This window comes from Linepithema humile, chromosome 5, assembly GCF_040581485.1.
Source record: "Linepithema humile isolate Giens D197 chromosome 5, Lhum_UNIL_v1.0, whole genome shotgun sequence".
Lineage (NCBI taxonomy): Eukaryota > Metazoa > Arthropoda > Insecta > Hymenoptera > Formicidae > Linepithema > Linepithema humile.
The window spans coordinates 20,782,924-20,796,159 of NC_090132.1; the positions used below are offsets into that span (position 1 = coordinate 20,782,924).

At 32.6% G+C, this 13,236-nt stretch overlaps 1 protein-coding gene across 4 annotated transcripts; it reads right to left on the bottom strand.

Moving 5' to 3' along the window:
- Nucleotides 1–98: 98 nt before the first annotated feature.
- Nucleotides 99–13,190, bottom strand: LOC105677718 (beta-1,3-galactosyltransferase 5). 4 transcript variants are annotated; one of them, XM_012376537.2, is made up of 3 exons: nucleotides 13,018–13,190; nucleotides 2,165–2,761; nucleotides 99–1,768 (listed from the first exon to the last, which is right to left on the bottom strand). In XM_012376537.2, the coding sequence occupies exons 2-3, from the start codon at nucleotides 2,721–2,723 to the stop codon at nucleotides 1,254–1,256; spliced, it is 1,074 nt and encodes a 357-aa protein (XP_012231960.1). In that variant the 5' UTR covers nucleotides 2,724–2,761; nucleotides 13,018–13,190; the 3' UTR covers nucleotides 99–1,253. The 4 variants fall into 4 exon arrangements, with proteins under 4 accessions (XP_012231960.1, XP_012231950.1, XP_067211222.1 ...); XM_012376527.2 differs by lacking the exon at nucleotides 13,018–13,190 and adding an exon at nucleotides 12,574–12,893; XM_067355121.1 differs by lacking the exon at nucleotides 13,018–13,190 and adding an exon at nucleotides 8,967–9,126.
- Between the last annotated feature and the right edge of the window lie 46 nt (nucleotides 13,191–13,236).

The window sequence follows — 13,236 nt, forward strand, 5'->3', positions numbered from 1 at the left end:
CGGACAAATATCTGCGATCTCTGTACCTAATTGCGAGTGGACCCTTGTTTTGGGGTTGTACTTGTTGCTACGTAACAATATTTAGTTCGACTCCTCAATGTCCTTGCGTAACAATGTCATATCTTTAATTTGTTTGTTATTACATTACATTTAAGTACATTAAATGTTGCTCCATGACGAAGTTCCATTGCTTATCGCCGATTGGTAAATTTACAATAAAGTCCGTCATTTCTTCGCTTCCCGCAAGCTTTTGTTACTGCAAGAGGATGTTTCACGATCACGAGATACGTAAGTTTTCCGTAGAATTCTTGCAGCTTTTAAATATTAATACTATCCGTCATCCTTCATCCGTCATTTAAATATTACACTATCCTTTCACATTGTTGGCATTTTTTGTAAGTATAAATAAAAAAATAGCTGCCGTTTTGTCCTTCTATAATAATGAGTTAATACTCGGATTTTACAATTGATTTAATTTAATTTGTTAACCAGGGCTTATAAACAGTCTATTAAATTAGTTAATTATTATTTGTGCCTACACAACCAAAGAATATATTGCGAAATATATTGTTTACATATAAATGTCTCAAAATTAATTTATTACAATAAAATATCCCTTTCGATTTCCACGTTCAATCGCAGAAATCCAAAAATGTATGTGCGTGCATAAGCGTGTGTAAAAGCCAGACGGCTGAAAGACTAATCTATATATCAAAAAATCAGGTATCAACTGCAATTGTATTGCAAATTATTTTTAATAATTAAAACATTCGTAAAATTGAAAATCTAAGCAGACTGAGCATGTTACTATTCTCAACAATTATACAAGCCCTGATTAGAATAATCGATGAAAAAGATTTAGAAAATGAAATTGAATGTCAGAAATAGAACTTATTTGAGTGCTACTTAAGAACAAATATTTAAGTCTTACGTAAAACAATCGCAAATAATATTGTTACACATGCATATGTGTTTACTGCGTCTGCATGTGTATATGTATATGAATTTATTTATATATCTACATACACATATGCACATATATTTAACGCATTTATTACGTATGCATTATACATAACATGGCGTTTGTACATTGTGCAAATAATCGAACACTTACGTTGAACTATCGTACAGACATACTGATGCGATGTAGTATTTTAGGATTATGCGGAAAGTACGAGAATACTCGCTATTTGTATCTCCTTTCCTTTCCTCCCTTCCGTGACTCAGTATAACGAAATTGTTCTATTAGACGTTTAATTCAATAGGCTTTCGCTGCTAGGCCGTGGTTTAGTAACCAGACTATGTAAGGCGCGTATCCCGCTCTCCGTTAGATCCGGAGGTCCGAACAGGAAATCTCGTCGAGCACTTGGGTTCGACAATAAGTCCCGCATGCTCTCGGTTGTGAGCACCCAAGAGTGTAATGAGGTTTGTGTTAAATTTACTTTCCTAGCCAGTGTCCCGGTGATGTGTACATCATCGATCCAGAAATACGGCTCCTTCTGAGCCTCACGATATAATATAAATACACTATCGGGGGAGTACAGGATCGCCCATCCGGCACAATACGCGGGATAAAGTCTACCGGGATACTCCAGAGGAGAGACCCGCCATTTCGAACGCCAGGATCTCTTCACTGCGGAAGCCGACAGAAGATCACAGAGAATCAGACGTCTTGCACCCCACGGCGAGAGGCCATGCGTCAGAAAATCCAGCATGGCCGGTAAATGAACAAAAACGTCATCATCTAATTTGAGTATATATTTGGCACCTGAAAAAAGATAAGAACATGTATTATTCGTAATGTAAGGATAAATAATTTATTATACGTGATTAGAAAAAATAAAGGATGAAAATCTATCTAAAAATTTTAGCATTTTAGACCATTTCTTTCTTATAAAATATAAGACTTCAATGTATCACAGTAAAGTTCTAGTCTACCAAATGATATGATAGAAGATTCTAAGGCATAAAAATTAATAAAATGTATATTTTATTCATTTTTATGATTGGTTTAAATGCATGGTCTAAAATGTTAAAATGTACATTTTTATACGTACAAAATATATATATTTGTATGTCTGATAATATATGTTTATATTATAAACAATGTAATTCAAATCGAATAAATGAGCTATAATTATAATTGAAGCGTGAAAATTCTTACTTGGACAATAATAAGTAGCCCACTTTAATCCCATAACGTGCTTATAGGTCATGTTTCTGTAGGCATCAAGAAAGTTTCCCTGTATTAAGTCTTGATATTTCTTGTTTTCCTCCTCGAGCCTAGATTGATACTCTTCCGAATATCCCACGAGAAACAATAAAGTCACGTCCGGCGCTTGTTGACCCCAGGTCTCCCGCACAACATGCCTCTTCGGGAAATTCCCGGGCGCCGAGTGAACCAACATCAACAACAACGGTTGCGTACGGTTGCAAGGATTGTGATTCATGGTGAACCTGAAGTCCGTGATGTTGATTAGCGTAGATTTATCATCGGACGGAAGTTCGTTTATCGAATAGGGCTGCGCGGAGGACGTGACGTTCCCGGGATATATAAGGATATATCCTGGCGCGGCCACACCGCCGCTGGAGTAGGGGATCGGCGATCCTGAACCATCGATGTGTATCCAAAACGAGAAGCATCCAGTTAGTGCCAAAACGACCACAAAGATGAGGGTGCATGGCGATGTACCGGAGGCATGAAGCCGTCGCTTATCCAGCATACTAATAAGCCCCTTTCATCATACACATCGGATTCTGGCTGAAAAAAGAAATGCAATTAAAATTTAATTGGCTGAATTTGTACATTACTGCACGTAGATCTTTGCGCGAAAAAAAAAGAAATTTGCTATTGCAACGAAATCGTCGTTTTCAGATTACTCGATATTTCAGCAAAATCTGTTTTGTCAAGAGAAATAGATAAATTTCACTAAATACATTTATTTGTAAAGACACATAATTTGCTACTACGACAAGATAATTTATTTCTAATGAGGGCATTTTATTCGTTTCAGCAAAATTATTGCTGTGAATAAAAATCAATTTGTTATAACAGCAACATCAGTTTTGATTTAACAAAATTATTTTTTGCAAGTGAAATTAGTACGCGTAACAAATCTCTTTGTTATATAATAACTAACATATTTGCTACGACAGTGTAAGATTTGCTGTGGCAGCAAATTTGTTGTCTATTTCGTAATTCGTATTAATTTTATAAAATATATTTATAAATGTAAATATTATAAATGCAAATTTTAGTATAAAATAATAAATTTTATAAAATTTTATAAAGCTAAAAATTTTAAAAACTTTTATAATTTAAAATTTTACAAAATTATATTTTTTCAAAGTTTTATAAAATCTCAATTGTAAACGAGTTTGCAAATGCGTTATCACAACTCATTTATTTATGATTCATACTTGTGAAATGATAAAGAATATCACGCGTTGCAGAAAATTATTTCAGAAATTGCAATGCACGTCAGTGCAAGAAAATCTCGCGTGTCTCAACTTGTCACGCGTGTCTAAGGAAAACGTGTTATGAAAGTTTTACAAACAACGATAATTTCGTCCGCTCGAAAGTCGAGTAAAGTAAGTTAAAAACGATTAAGTAATGCCGATTGTGAAAAGTTTCTCACACAAATCAATGGAGACCAACTAGCCGCGTACTATGGCACGATGCACACATGACTGTCAATAAATCCTGACAATGATTCTATTCTTTCATTTTTTTTCCATTTTTCTTGCGAAATACTATGTATTTACAGATATCACTACTACTTATCAGCAGTATTGATCAGAATAATAACAGGTAGTGTGCAACAATTGCATGGTATGTACGAAAAGTCAACTGTAAGATATATCTTTTAATCTCTGTTTATCTACATACCTGCAGATAGAGATATAAAACATTTAAGTGCATTGTACAATTGTATATCGCAGAGTATCATGTTACTAGAGCGAGACTGTGACGACGATAAATCGGAAGAAAACACGAAAGAATTATTTACAATCCACATTGAATCATTTCATCTGCAAAGAGTAAAACAACAAAACATAACATCACCCTCATGTAATCTAATATTTCACTGAATTATCCTAATCGAAATGTTTAAATGTGTTTAAATATTACAGCATAAAAGATGTTAATGTATAATAAAGATAAAGATTAATGCCCATTTCCACCAATGTAGATTAACTTTAATCTCGGTTCAACTTACTCTTCATCTTTTTCTAGTTCTAAAAATTAGAAAAAGGTGAAGAGTAAATTGAACCGAGATTAAAGTTAATCTTCGTTGGTGGAATCGGGCATAAGAGATGTACAATAAAAGTATTTCTAAATTCTTTACTGAAAGTCCGCTTCGGACTTTCTCAATTGCGATCAAATTCGGAGCCAGAATTCTATTTGTAATTCTATGTGGATTTAAGGATTTCAATGTTAAATTGGAATCCTTAAATCCGATTTAACATTGGAAACATTTTTTTTTCTGATGTTTTCTACCGATATGATTCTTATATGATTCAAATACGATGATTCCTCGAATGTTTTCTATTACATAAAATTAATAAATAGATTTCTATTTTGAATTCCGTCGTGCATTATAAATCGTTTAAAGCGCGGGCTTAATACAATAAAAATATTAATTGTATAATCGAATTCAATTGTAAAAGCAATTTTACTCACAAACCACAGGTGTTGTTACAATATTCGTAAGCTGTAAAAATAACTTGACAAGAAAACCAATAAAAGTTTCTTTTTAACAAATCAACATTCACACACTCATAGACGTATGAGAGAACTAGTTTTGAGCGCGAACAGGCGGCAACTAAAGTTAAGAATTTCTTGTTAGCTCTTCTAATCTACCTATTATGTATATTGTATGTGTGTGTGGTGAGCGCGCGCGCGTGTGTGTGTGTGTATACTGGACTCTTACAATAACAGCATATCATAAATTTATTTTTAAATCAATCACAGCCATAATTTGTCGCCAGTGACGGATGATCGGCCGAGTGTTTTTTTATCTTTGTGTTTGAATGTATTTTGTGTTTAAATGTATTTTGTGTTTAAATGATTTTTAAATTTTTTCTAAATTATATTTGACTTTTCAGGTACTTTCAAATCAAAATACATCTCTTAAGATAATCATGCTATGTTTATGCGTAATGATATATACAGCTTTTTAAACAATAAAAAGGATGACTTGCTTTTTGCTTGTTAGTCCACGATATCTTCATATATAATACATATCTTTTTTGTCACTTGGATAGCATTTTTCTCCGGCAAAAAAAGATATCAAAGAGCGAAAATGATTCTCGACAACTTTACAAAAGAAACAGAAATAAATTGGTCAAAATAATTTTTTAGACAGTTCTATACTAGCTTTTAAATAACGAAACAATTAACAAACATTTGCAAAGCTTATGTGTAAATTGAGATACTATTATCTCATATCTAAAAACCGCAACCGGATAACATTATCACTTTTAAACTGAGAAATATAATTCGAATAATTTACGCATATCACTCCAGTTGATATACTATCGTATCATATTTATTATTCATTTGACTACAATATGTTAATTGTCAGGATAAAGGATTTATTGCAACAATTTAGTAACGTCATTTTTATACGGTTTGTCCTGTCACGTCTTTATTATCTTATCTCTAAAATATTTTAATAGCATTTCGGTAGCGAATAAACTTGCTTTAAGTGCATATAAACTCTAAAGTACTCTAAAATTAACAACAATGATTAAAGTATGTCATATTAATTATATATATATAAATTGTTATTATTATTATAACGTGTACAGCTATATTTTAGAAAAATCGATAAAGAAATGTAAAGAATTTTCAGCGTCTGGAAACTCTAAATATTCTTATAATAATCTTATCTTTAAAATATACATTTTGATAGCGGATAAAATTGCTCCAAATGCCATATAATATTTTCAAATTGACGAGAATGATTAAAGTGTATCACATATTAATTATTATTACAACGATATTATTTTTGAACTATTTTTATACAGCATCTTGATATGCCAACACGCAGCGTGTATTGTGACAAGACGTGACGTGCTCCATGCTTGTAATTTCGCGAGGCAACTTGTGCTATATATTTTTCAGCCATACGTCAAGGGCATGAGAAGTTCACGAACGAATAGCGACGGTTGGTTAGCACGTGATGAATTCGTTATTCGGTTGTAAGTACTAAGCAAGTTTTCAGACGCGCGCGCGTTGGAGAATTCCGTACATTTCTTTATGAATGCATCGAAAACATAGCTGTGCAATTCATAATATTATAAAGAAGTTTCATGCTCGGTTATTCTTATTATCTGTTAAAAAAATATAAATTTATAAAAAAAAACGCTAATAAAGATTGTAATGAAAGAAGACACTAATGATTCATGTATCAAAAATGACTTTAGACTTATGACTTATTCAAAATGATGACTTATACAAAAATGACTTATTCAAGTTAATAGCTTTTCATCTGAATAGTACCATAGTCGAGTGTCTAATGGACATCTAATGGGCTCATTGACATTAATTTGATGAGTGATAAATGAATAATAATAAATTTTATATATGAATTTTATATGGATGTAACTCTTCATTTTTAACGAGGAAACGGCTTTGATATATCGTTAATATCGCTTGCGTTCCACTTTACGTAGGCATAGTTCTATATGAGAGAAAAATGAAGCCCCAGCCAATAGACTGAAAACACTTGAAAGAATCTATTTCTAACTCTCTTCGCCTTCTCGCACGTGAAAGACCAAAATCGAATATCAAGAACATATGTATGTAAAATACTGGCACATCTAAAGGATATTGGTCAACATCGTACGTCGTGTTATTGCATTTACTGAACAGATTATCAGCATGCTGCATAAGCTATAGGCAAGAAACCTCATGTTTAATCAAGATAATACTATCCGCGTCGCTCCGTGTTGCAATATAGAGTGCACAACGTGTAATGCATATTAAAGATAGAATATCTTGCTTCAGAAATGCAGCCACTCGTAATTTTTTTATAATTATTCTTTTATCGCAAAATTTGTGAACTGCGTATTAATCTTCCCTCCAAATGTATACAAGAAATAACAATTTGATATGTGCGTGCATATTTTGTAAGCTAAGCGTAATCTTATATCTTTTCATAGCGCAATCTTACACGTGCTTCCGATTATTTTAGCATTGAAGCAAATTATGCGAATGCGATACTGAAAGTGAAGTAAGAAGCTTAAGAATCATACGGTTTTTGAATAGTAAGAGAATTATATTCGTTATTCGAGACTTCAATTGTAGAATTATCGCGGTTGCAACTAATTCCGGTTGTAATAGCGAATCCTCGAAATAACTTTGCCTTCGAAATTATTTACAAATATCAGCGAGCAATTGGACAATTGAAAGAGACACGTTATTCGACTTGTGCGGCGAGTTCGTATATACTGTAATCTTCATATGGTGTGACGGTATCACACTTCCGCGTTTTAATTTAACGCGAGATGCTCGAGAGAAATACCAATACCATTTTCTCGTTATTCCATTATTGTATAAACATGTGTAATGACGATTTTGATAACTGTGAAATTGATTAAACGTAGATGGAGCGTCACACTCTGGTTGAAGATCACAAGGATTTTACAGTAATATATCTATTCACGTGACTAGAGTAAACGGAATGCTGTGCACACAAGGGTTGATTGCTTTGATCCTTGAATCATCAGTTCCGGGGTCAACATTATCGATCTTGTGAGTTCATCATGTGTCGACATATGAGAATAATATTAACATTGAAAATTGAAAATCAAAGTAATGAATTTTTTATGACACTTGGAATCGCCTAAAAGGCAGTGACGCTCAACCTTCTTACCCTCATTAGGACGAATAAAAATTAGAAGAAATTTTCGCGGACATCAGTAGGGAAAAACTACAATTTGAACTATTTTCGAACCATTTTTTAATATGTTAATAATTTCGATTTAAAACAATAAGTAAATAAATTTATTTACTCCTCGAAAACTGATGATAAAAACTACGCAAACCGGCACGAGGATCAACAGAGAAAGACTGATATAAAATAGCTCTACAAATTCGAGTTTTTGAAAACATTATATATCATTGACAAAAGCTATTTCGGATATTCTGTTTTTTTATATATTTTATAAATTACATTAATTATGAGCTTATAACATCGCTAATTAATATTGCTACTTAATAAGAGCTAATGTTAAAAAATAACAGTCGCGCACAACAATTCGATTAAAACACGTGGAAAACATCCAGATGCGATCTCGTTCCACATTCTCAAAGGATTTTTATGTAGATTGACTATAAAAGACGTAATTAATATAATATCCAATATCATGTTTTCATAAGTTGGAGCATAAGCAATCATACATATTGTAAATATCGTTCACACTGAAGAGAGTCAGATGTATTGACCGAAACGTTTGTTCATAAACAGAAAAACAAGCAACCAACAACCAGCTTTTGATCCTTCTGATCCTCGTTTGTCAACATAATTTTAAAAAATAACGTTCCACATTCAAAATAATAAATTAATTTTTACATAGAAAATTATTTTTTCTTTTCAAAATTATCTAGTTTTTAATTGTTAAATGATTGTATAGAACATTTAACTAAAATTTTTAGTTAAAATCTATCCAAACATTTAACTCTAAATTTATATAAAAAGTTTTAAAGTTATATAAATCATGAAGAGAACTTGAACGCGTGCAAGAAATATCTTTTTTTAATACTTTTTATTTATCTTACGCTTATGGTTTATTTATTCTTAGCTGATAACATTACTTTATACTTCCTGTGTGTAATGTACATCTACATTGCAAATAACTTTATCTCGATTTCGCACTATGCTCGATATGCCCTGTAGCAAAAAAAATTCACGAAGAATAGCACAAGAAAAAAGACGTGCAAAAAACAGGATACATACGTGTGATCACTCACGACACCCTCTGAAACTTTGGGTTGCTGACCCTCAGAAGAACCCTTAAATCAACCGAGAAAAATTCACGCACGCGCGCAAAAGAAAGCAGTCGACCGATGAGGATGTCGACGCCGACGACGACGATGGATTTGCCACGCTCAAATGTCTGAAACTGGGTGATGACGCACACCCTTCATCTCTTAGGTCTAACGCACGTCGCCAAACAACGTGGCACCAGGACGGCGCCTTTCAGGGACGGTCTAAGAAGGGAGAAAAACCGGAAAAACCTCTTCATGCTATTTTCGGTTACGAGAAGAAGTTTACCTGCTCCCTCCCTAGAGAAATACGAGGTCCAGCAAGCAGATATAATCAATCCTACAGAATATTTTTTTCTCGAGAGTTGTTCAAAAAATGTTATATATATATTTCTAAACCTTAATTAAATTTAACGAATAAATATTAACTGTTACATTCCGATAATTATTAATTTTTTTGAGATAATTTATAAAATAATTTTTGTTTAATTTATTCAAAAAAATTTTTCCATTTAATTTAAATTTAGCTAACTTATATAAACATATCTCTAGATGTACGAGTGACAATAGTCTCAAAGAAATGTATAAGATGTATAAAAGTAAGATATAAACTACTTATTTGCACTTAGATGACAATTACAACTGAAATCATAAGCTTCAATTTAAGTGTTAAAATAAAAGTCTAATTTTTAAAGAAATTCTTTTTCAAAATATTATAATTATTTCGAAAAAGTTAATAATTATCAGACTGCAACAATAATTATATTCATATTAAATTTAATTATGGAATATGATTATAATATAATTAAATTATATATGACGATAAATATATAAGATGATGAATTATATAAGATGATAATCATTTTCAATTCAGCAATAATTAATCAACATTATCGGAAACCGATTTTACTTACTAAGCAGATTAATGTAGAGATATAATATTACACTAAAATATCTGAACTGTTTATCCTAGCCGACCTAGCCCTGAAACTGAAGCCTCAACATTATGCAAGCACACTTCCGCCAATATTTCATTCCGTAACATGTAAAAGAGCTTTTAGCGTTTACGATAAGACGTGATGGTGTGTGTCTTAAAAGACGATTATCCGGAACACGCAAAGTCGAACTAAATTTTAGACATGACGTAACCTTTAAAAAATTGTATTTGATGGTAAAGTCAGAAACAAAAATTGTTCGACCGCACCTGTGGTTTATTCATAATGATCGAAGTGCCGGGCAAGCACACGAAGCACATTCTTCGCTTGACGAGCTGGATAACAGATGAAAGAAATCGAACTAACGCGTGACTTTTTCCTCGAGTGCACTTTTAGGTTCAAGTGAATTTTACAATGTAAAGAGAATTTCGAAGTTTAGGAATATTCCCTAAACTTCGAAATTCTCTTTACATTGTAAAATTCACTTGAATCTGATTAAACGTCTATCTCTCTCTGACCCCACTTCTATATCATTTATTTATAAAAACGGAAACATTTCATCTTTGCGCGATTAAGCATAAAATGTTATCAACTTGCAACATTTATCATCACTGAATTGCTGCAAAAATAACAAGGCATTCGTAACGACAAAAATGACAAGATCGTAAAGGAAAAAAAAAAATAACGATTAAATATTAATATAAATGTTTAACTATTTATGCAGAATGCTGTGAACTTTCCTGATAAAAAATAGAAATCTAAAAACAAACGCTTCTTTTTTTAAATAATATTATAATTATCCGGAAAAGATTAATAATTATTAGAGTGTGAAAGTGATAAATATCAGTTAGTTTTTTAAATTTATAAATAAATAACACTAGATATAAAACAATATTTTTAAAAAATTGACATGAATTAAAATTGATGTAATTTAAACAAACGATTGTGTGGATATAATCAATAAATTCGTCAAAACATCTGTTCTTGAAATATAATACACGTGCATTTAAGACATTTTGTATATATAAAATAAACTATTTATTTACTTGTTACGATATAAAGCGAAAAGGGCGGAACCAGTGCTATAGTTAGATAAACGAACACCATTTATATGCAATTTTTCGTCGAATAATTCACAGATGTCCTGCACTTGTCCTGTACACTTATTGTTTCTTTAATCATCTAATGTAACTGTTTCTTTTAATAATAATCATGCAATTATCGTAAAGTAGCATGACCTTGCGTAACATCTAAACGTCATATCGCGCAAGCCGACGTGCTGAATATAGAATAATATATACATTTTCTCAGGAGAAGTCCCGCATTCTCCTCTCTATTTAGCATAGTATTTAGCACTAAACGCAAACGCTTGCTCCTAAATATTTCATTTATTCAGTAAAAAGATCTAGTAAGAAAAACTTTCGAAAATATCAATAAAAAATATAAGAATTGAATTAAAGTGTTTTTGCTTCGCCAAAAAAACTCGAAATACGCAATACAAAAAATATAAAAATTGAATAAATTTAAATATTTTTATTTTAAAAAATATATATCCTGCTTTAACGCGCGGGCTAACAAAATAAAAATATCTTTACCACATCATATTTTTATATTTATCCAAAAAAATCTAAAAACTTTTTCATAAAGTAATGGCACATAGCTATTCTTATAAATATCGATATGAATTAATTAAAATGTAATTAAGATTATTTACTGATTCTATCTTTAAAAATCACGAAGCGATTAAATCAAAATCTTTATAATTATCACACACGTTTAACTGTGTGTGTGTGTGTGATAAAAGTGTTTCAAGCTTTTCAAGCGTTTAGTGAAAAAAGCCATCTGTTTACAATATCGATACAAAATAAAAGATATAAAAATTGAATAATTAAAAAAAATTTATTTTAGAAAAATATTTATTCTTTGATGCACATGCTAACAAAATAAAACTGATTGAAATGGAGATATTTTTGCTTCGTCGTGTTTTGTATATTTTACCGGAAAAAAAAACCAAACATGCTTTTGTATGCAAAGTAACATATGGCTATTTTCATAAATATTAATACGAATTAATTCGGATTTAACGCAGAGTTTTTGTTTCCTTCTAATTCTATCTGTGGAAATTGTAAGACGATCAAAAAAGCAAAACTTTTTTAAGTATCATCGGACACACTTGTCGAGAAAATAAAAGCGTTTTCACTTGAACGAAAAGTTTCGTACTATCGGAAACACACCCAATTGCTTCTGCACTAAACATTTTTAAAGCGACTTCAAATTTTTGTCTGTATTTTATTTAAAGTGAAAGTATCATTGGTTTTTTTCTTGATTTCAATAGTTTTACATATACAATCTAAAAATAACATTCAAACAAAAACACGTAAGGAGATGTCGCTTCGCGAAATACAAGGTCTCAATTTCTACAGTCAAAAAAAAAAAGAGAAAATTTGAGAAACGCTAGAGAAGCGCTAATATTTGCGACAATTTTATAAAATTTCAGTCCTAATTAAGCGAATATCTCTCAATGATTTTCGCGCGTTCGAAGACTCGTGCGTACGTTAGATCGAGAGGGAAAAAAAAATTGAAGACGCGGTGACCGTGTTACTGTATGCGGGGGATTGGAGAAAAGCCGATGATAGTACTTACAAGTCGCATGTGGTGAGAAACTCCGAGAGCTCACGAACACCCGCTGCGACAGCAGGAACCGCGCCACGCACATTCGGAACCCGGTTAGCCGCCGGAAAACAACACGGCGAACGTCGAGCGACGCGATACAAGCTCGCCGACGGTTTGAGGTTATATACCAGAGAGGGTGTGAGTCGGAATGCGAGCGAGTGAGAGACGGGGAGAGGGAGAAAACGAGCGAACGAGCGAGCGAGAAAGTGACGGAGCGGGAGGAGGAAGAGAGAAAGGAGTATTTCTTGCGGAATCACCTGGCCGCATATATCGACGATATAGCACGCCGCGCGGCTCTCTCGGATTGTCGTATTACATAAATATATATATATGCACACACATATATGTAATATATATATAGATGTAGTCATTATATGCAAGAAGAATGTGATGTTTTCTCAATTAATCACATACCCGACCAAACTGCTCAGAAGTAGGTTTTCTTTTTTTTTCTAACACCCCTCATCTTCCTTCGGTGTGGTGCGCGTCCTTCTTATCTGATCGTGTACTCGAATTGTCGCGGCCACAGAGCCGTAGACGGCACCATGTGCGAAAAAATTCACTAGAGGCGTCGACTGAACCGTCAGCAGCGAAAGCGTGGAAAAGCGCCGAAGGAAGTGGTCGATGAGCGCG

Bases quoted from the DNA above. Each gene is read 5' to 3' on its own strand.
- LOC105677718 (XM_012376537.2), bottom strand. From the start codon at position 2,723: ATGCTGGATAAGCGACGGCTTCATGCCTCCGGTACATCGCCATGCACC. The intron at 1,769-2,164 runs GTAAGAATTTTC...ATCTTTTTTCAG, and splicing joins GGCTACTTATTATTGTCCAA to GTGCCAAATATATACTCAAA.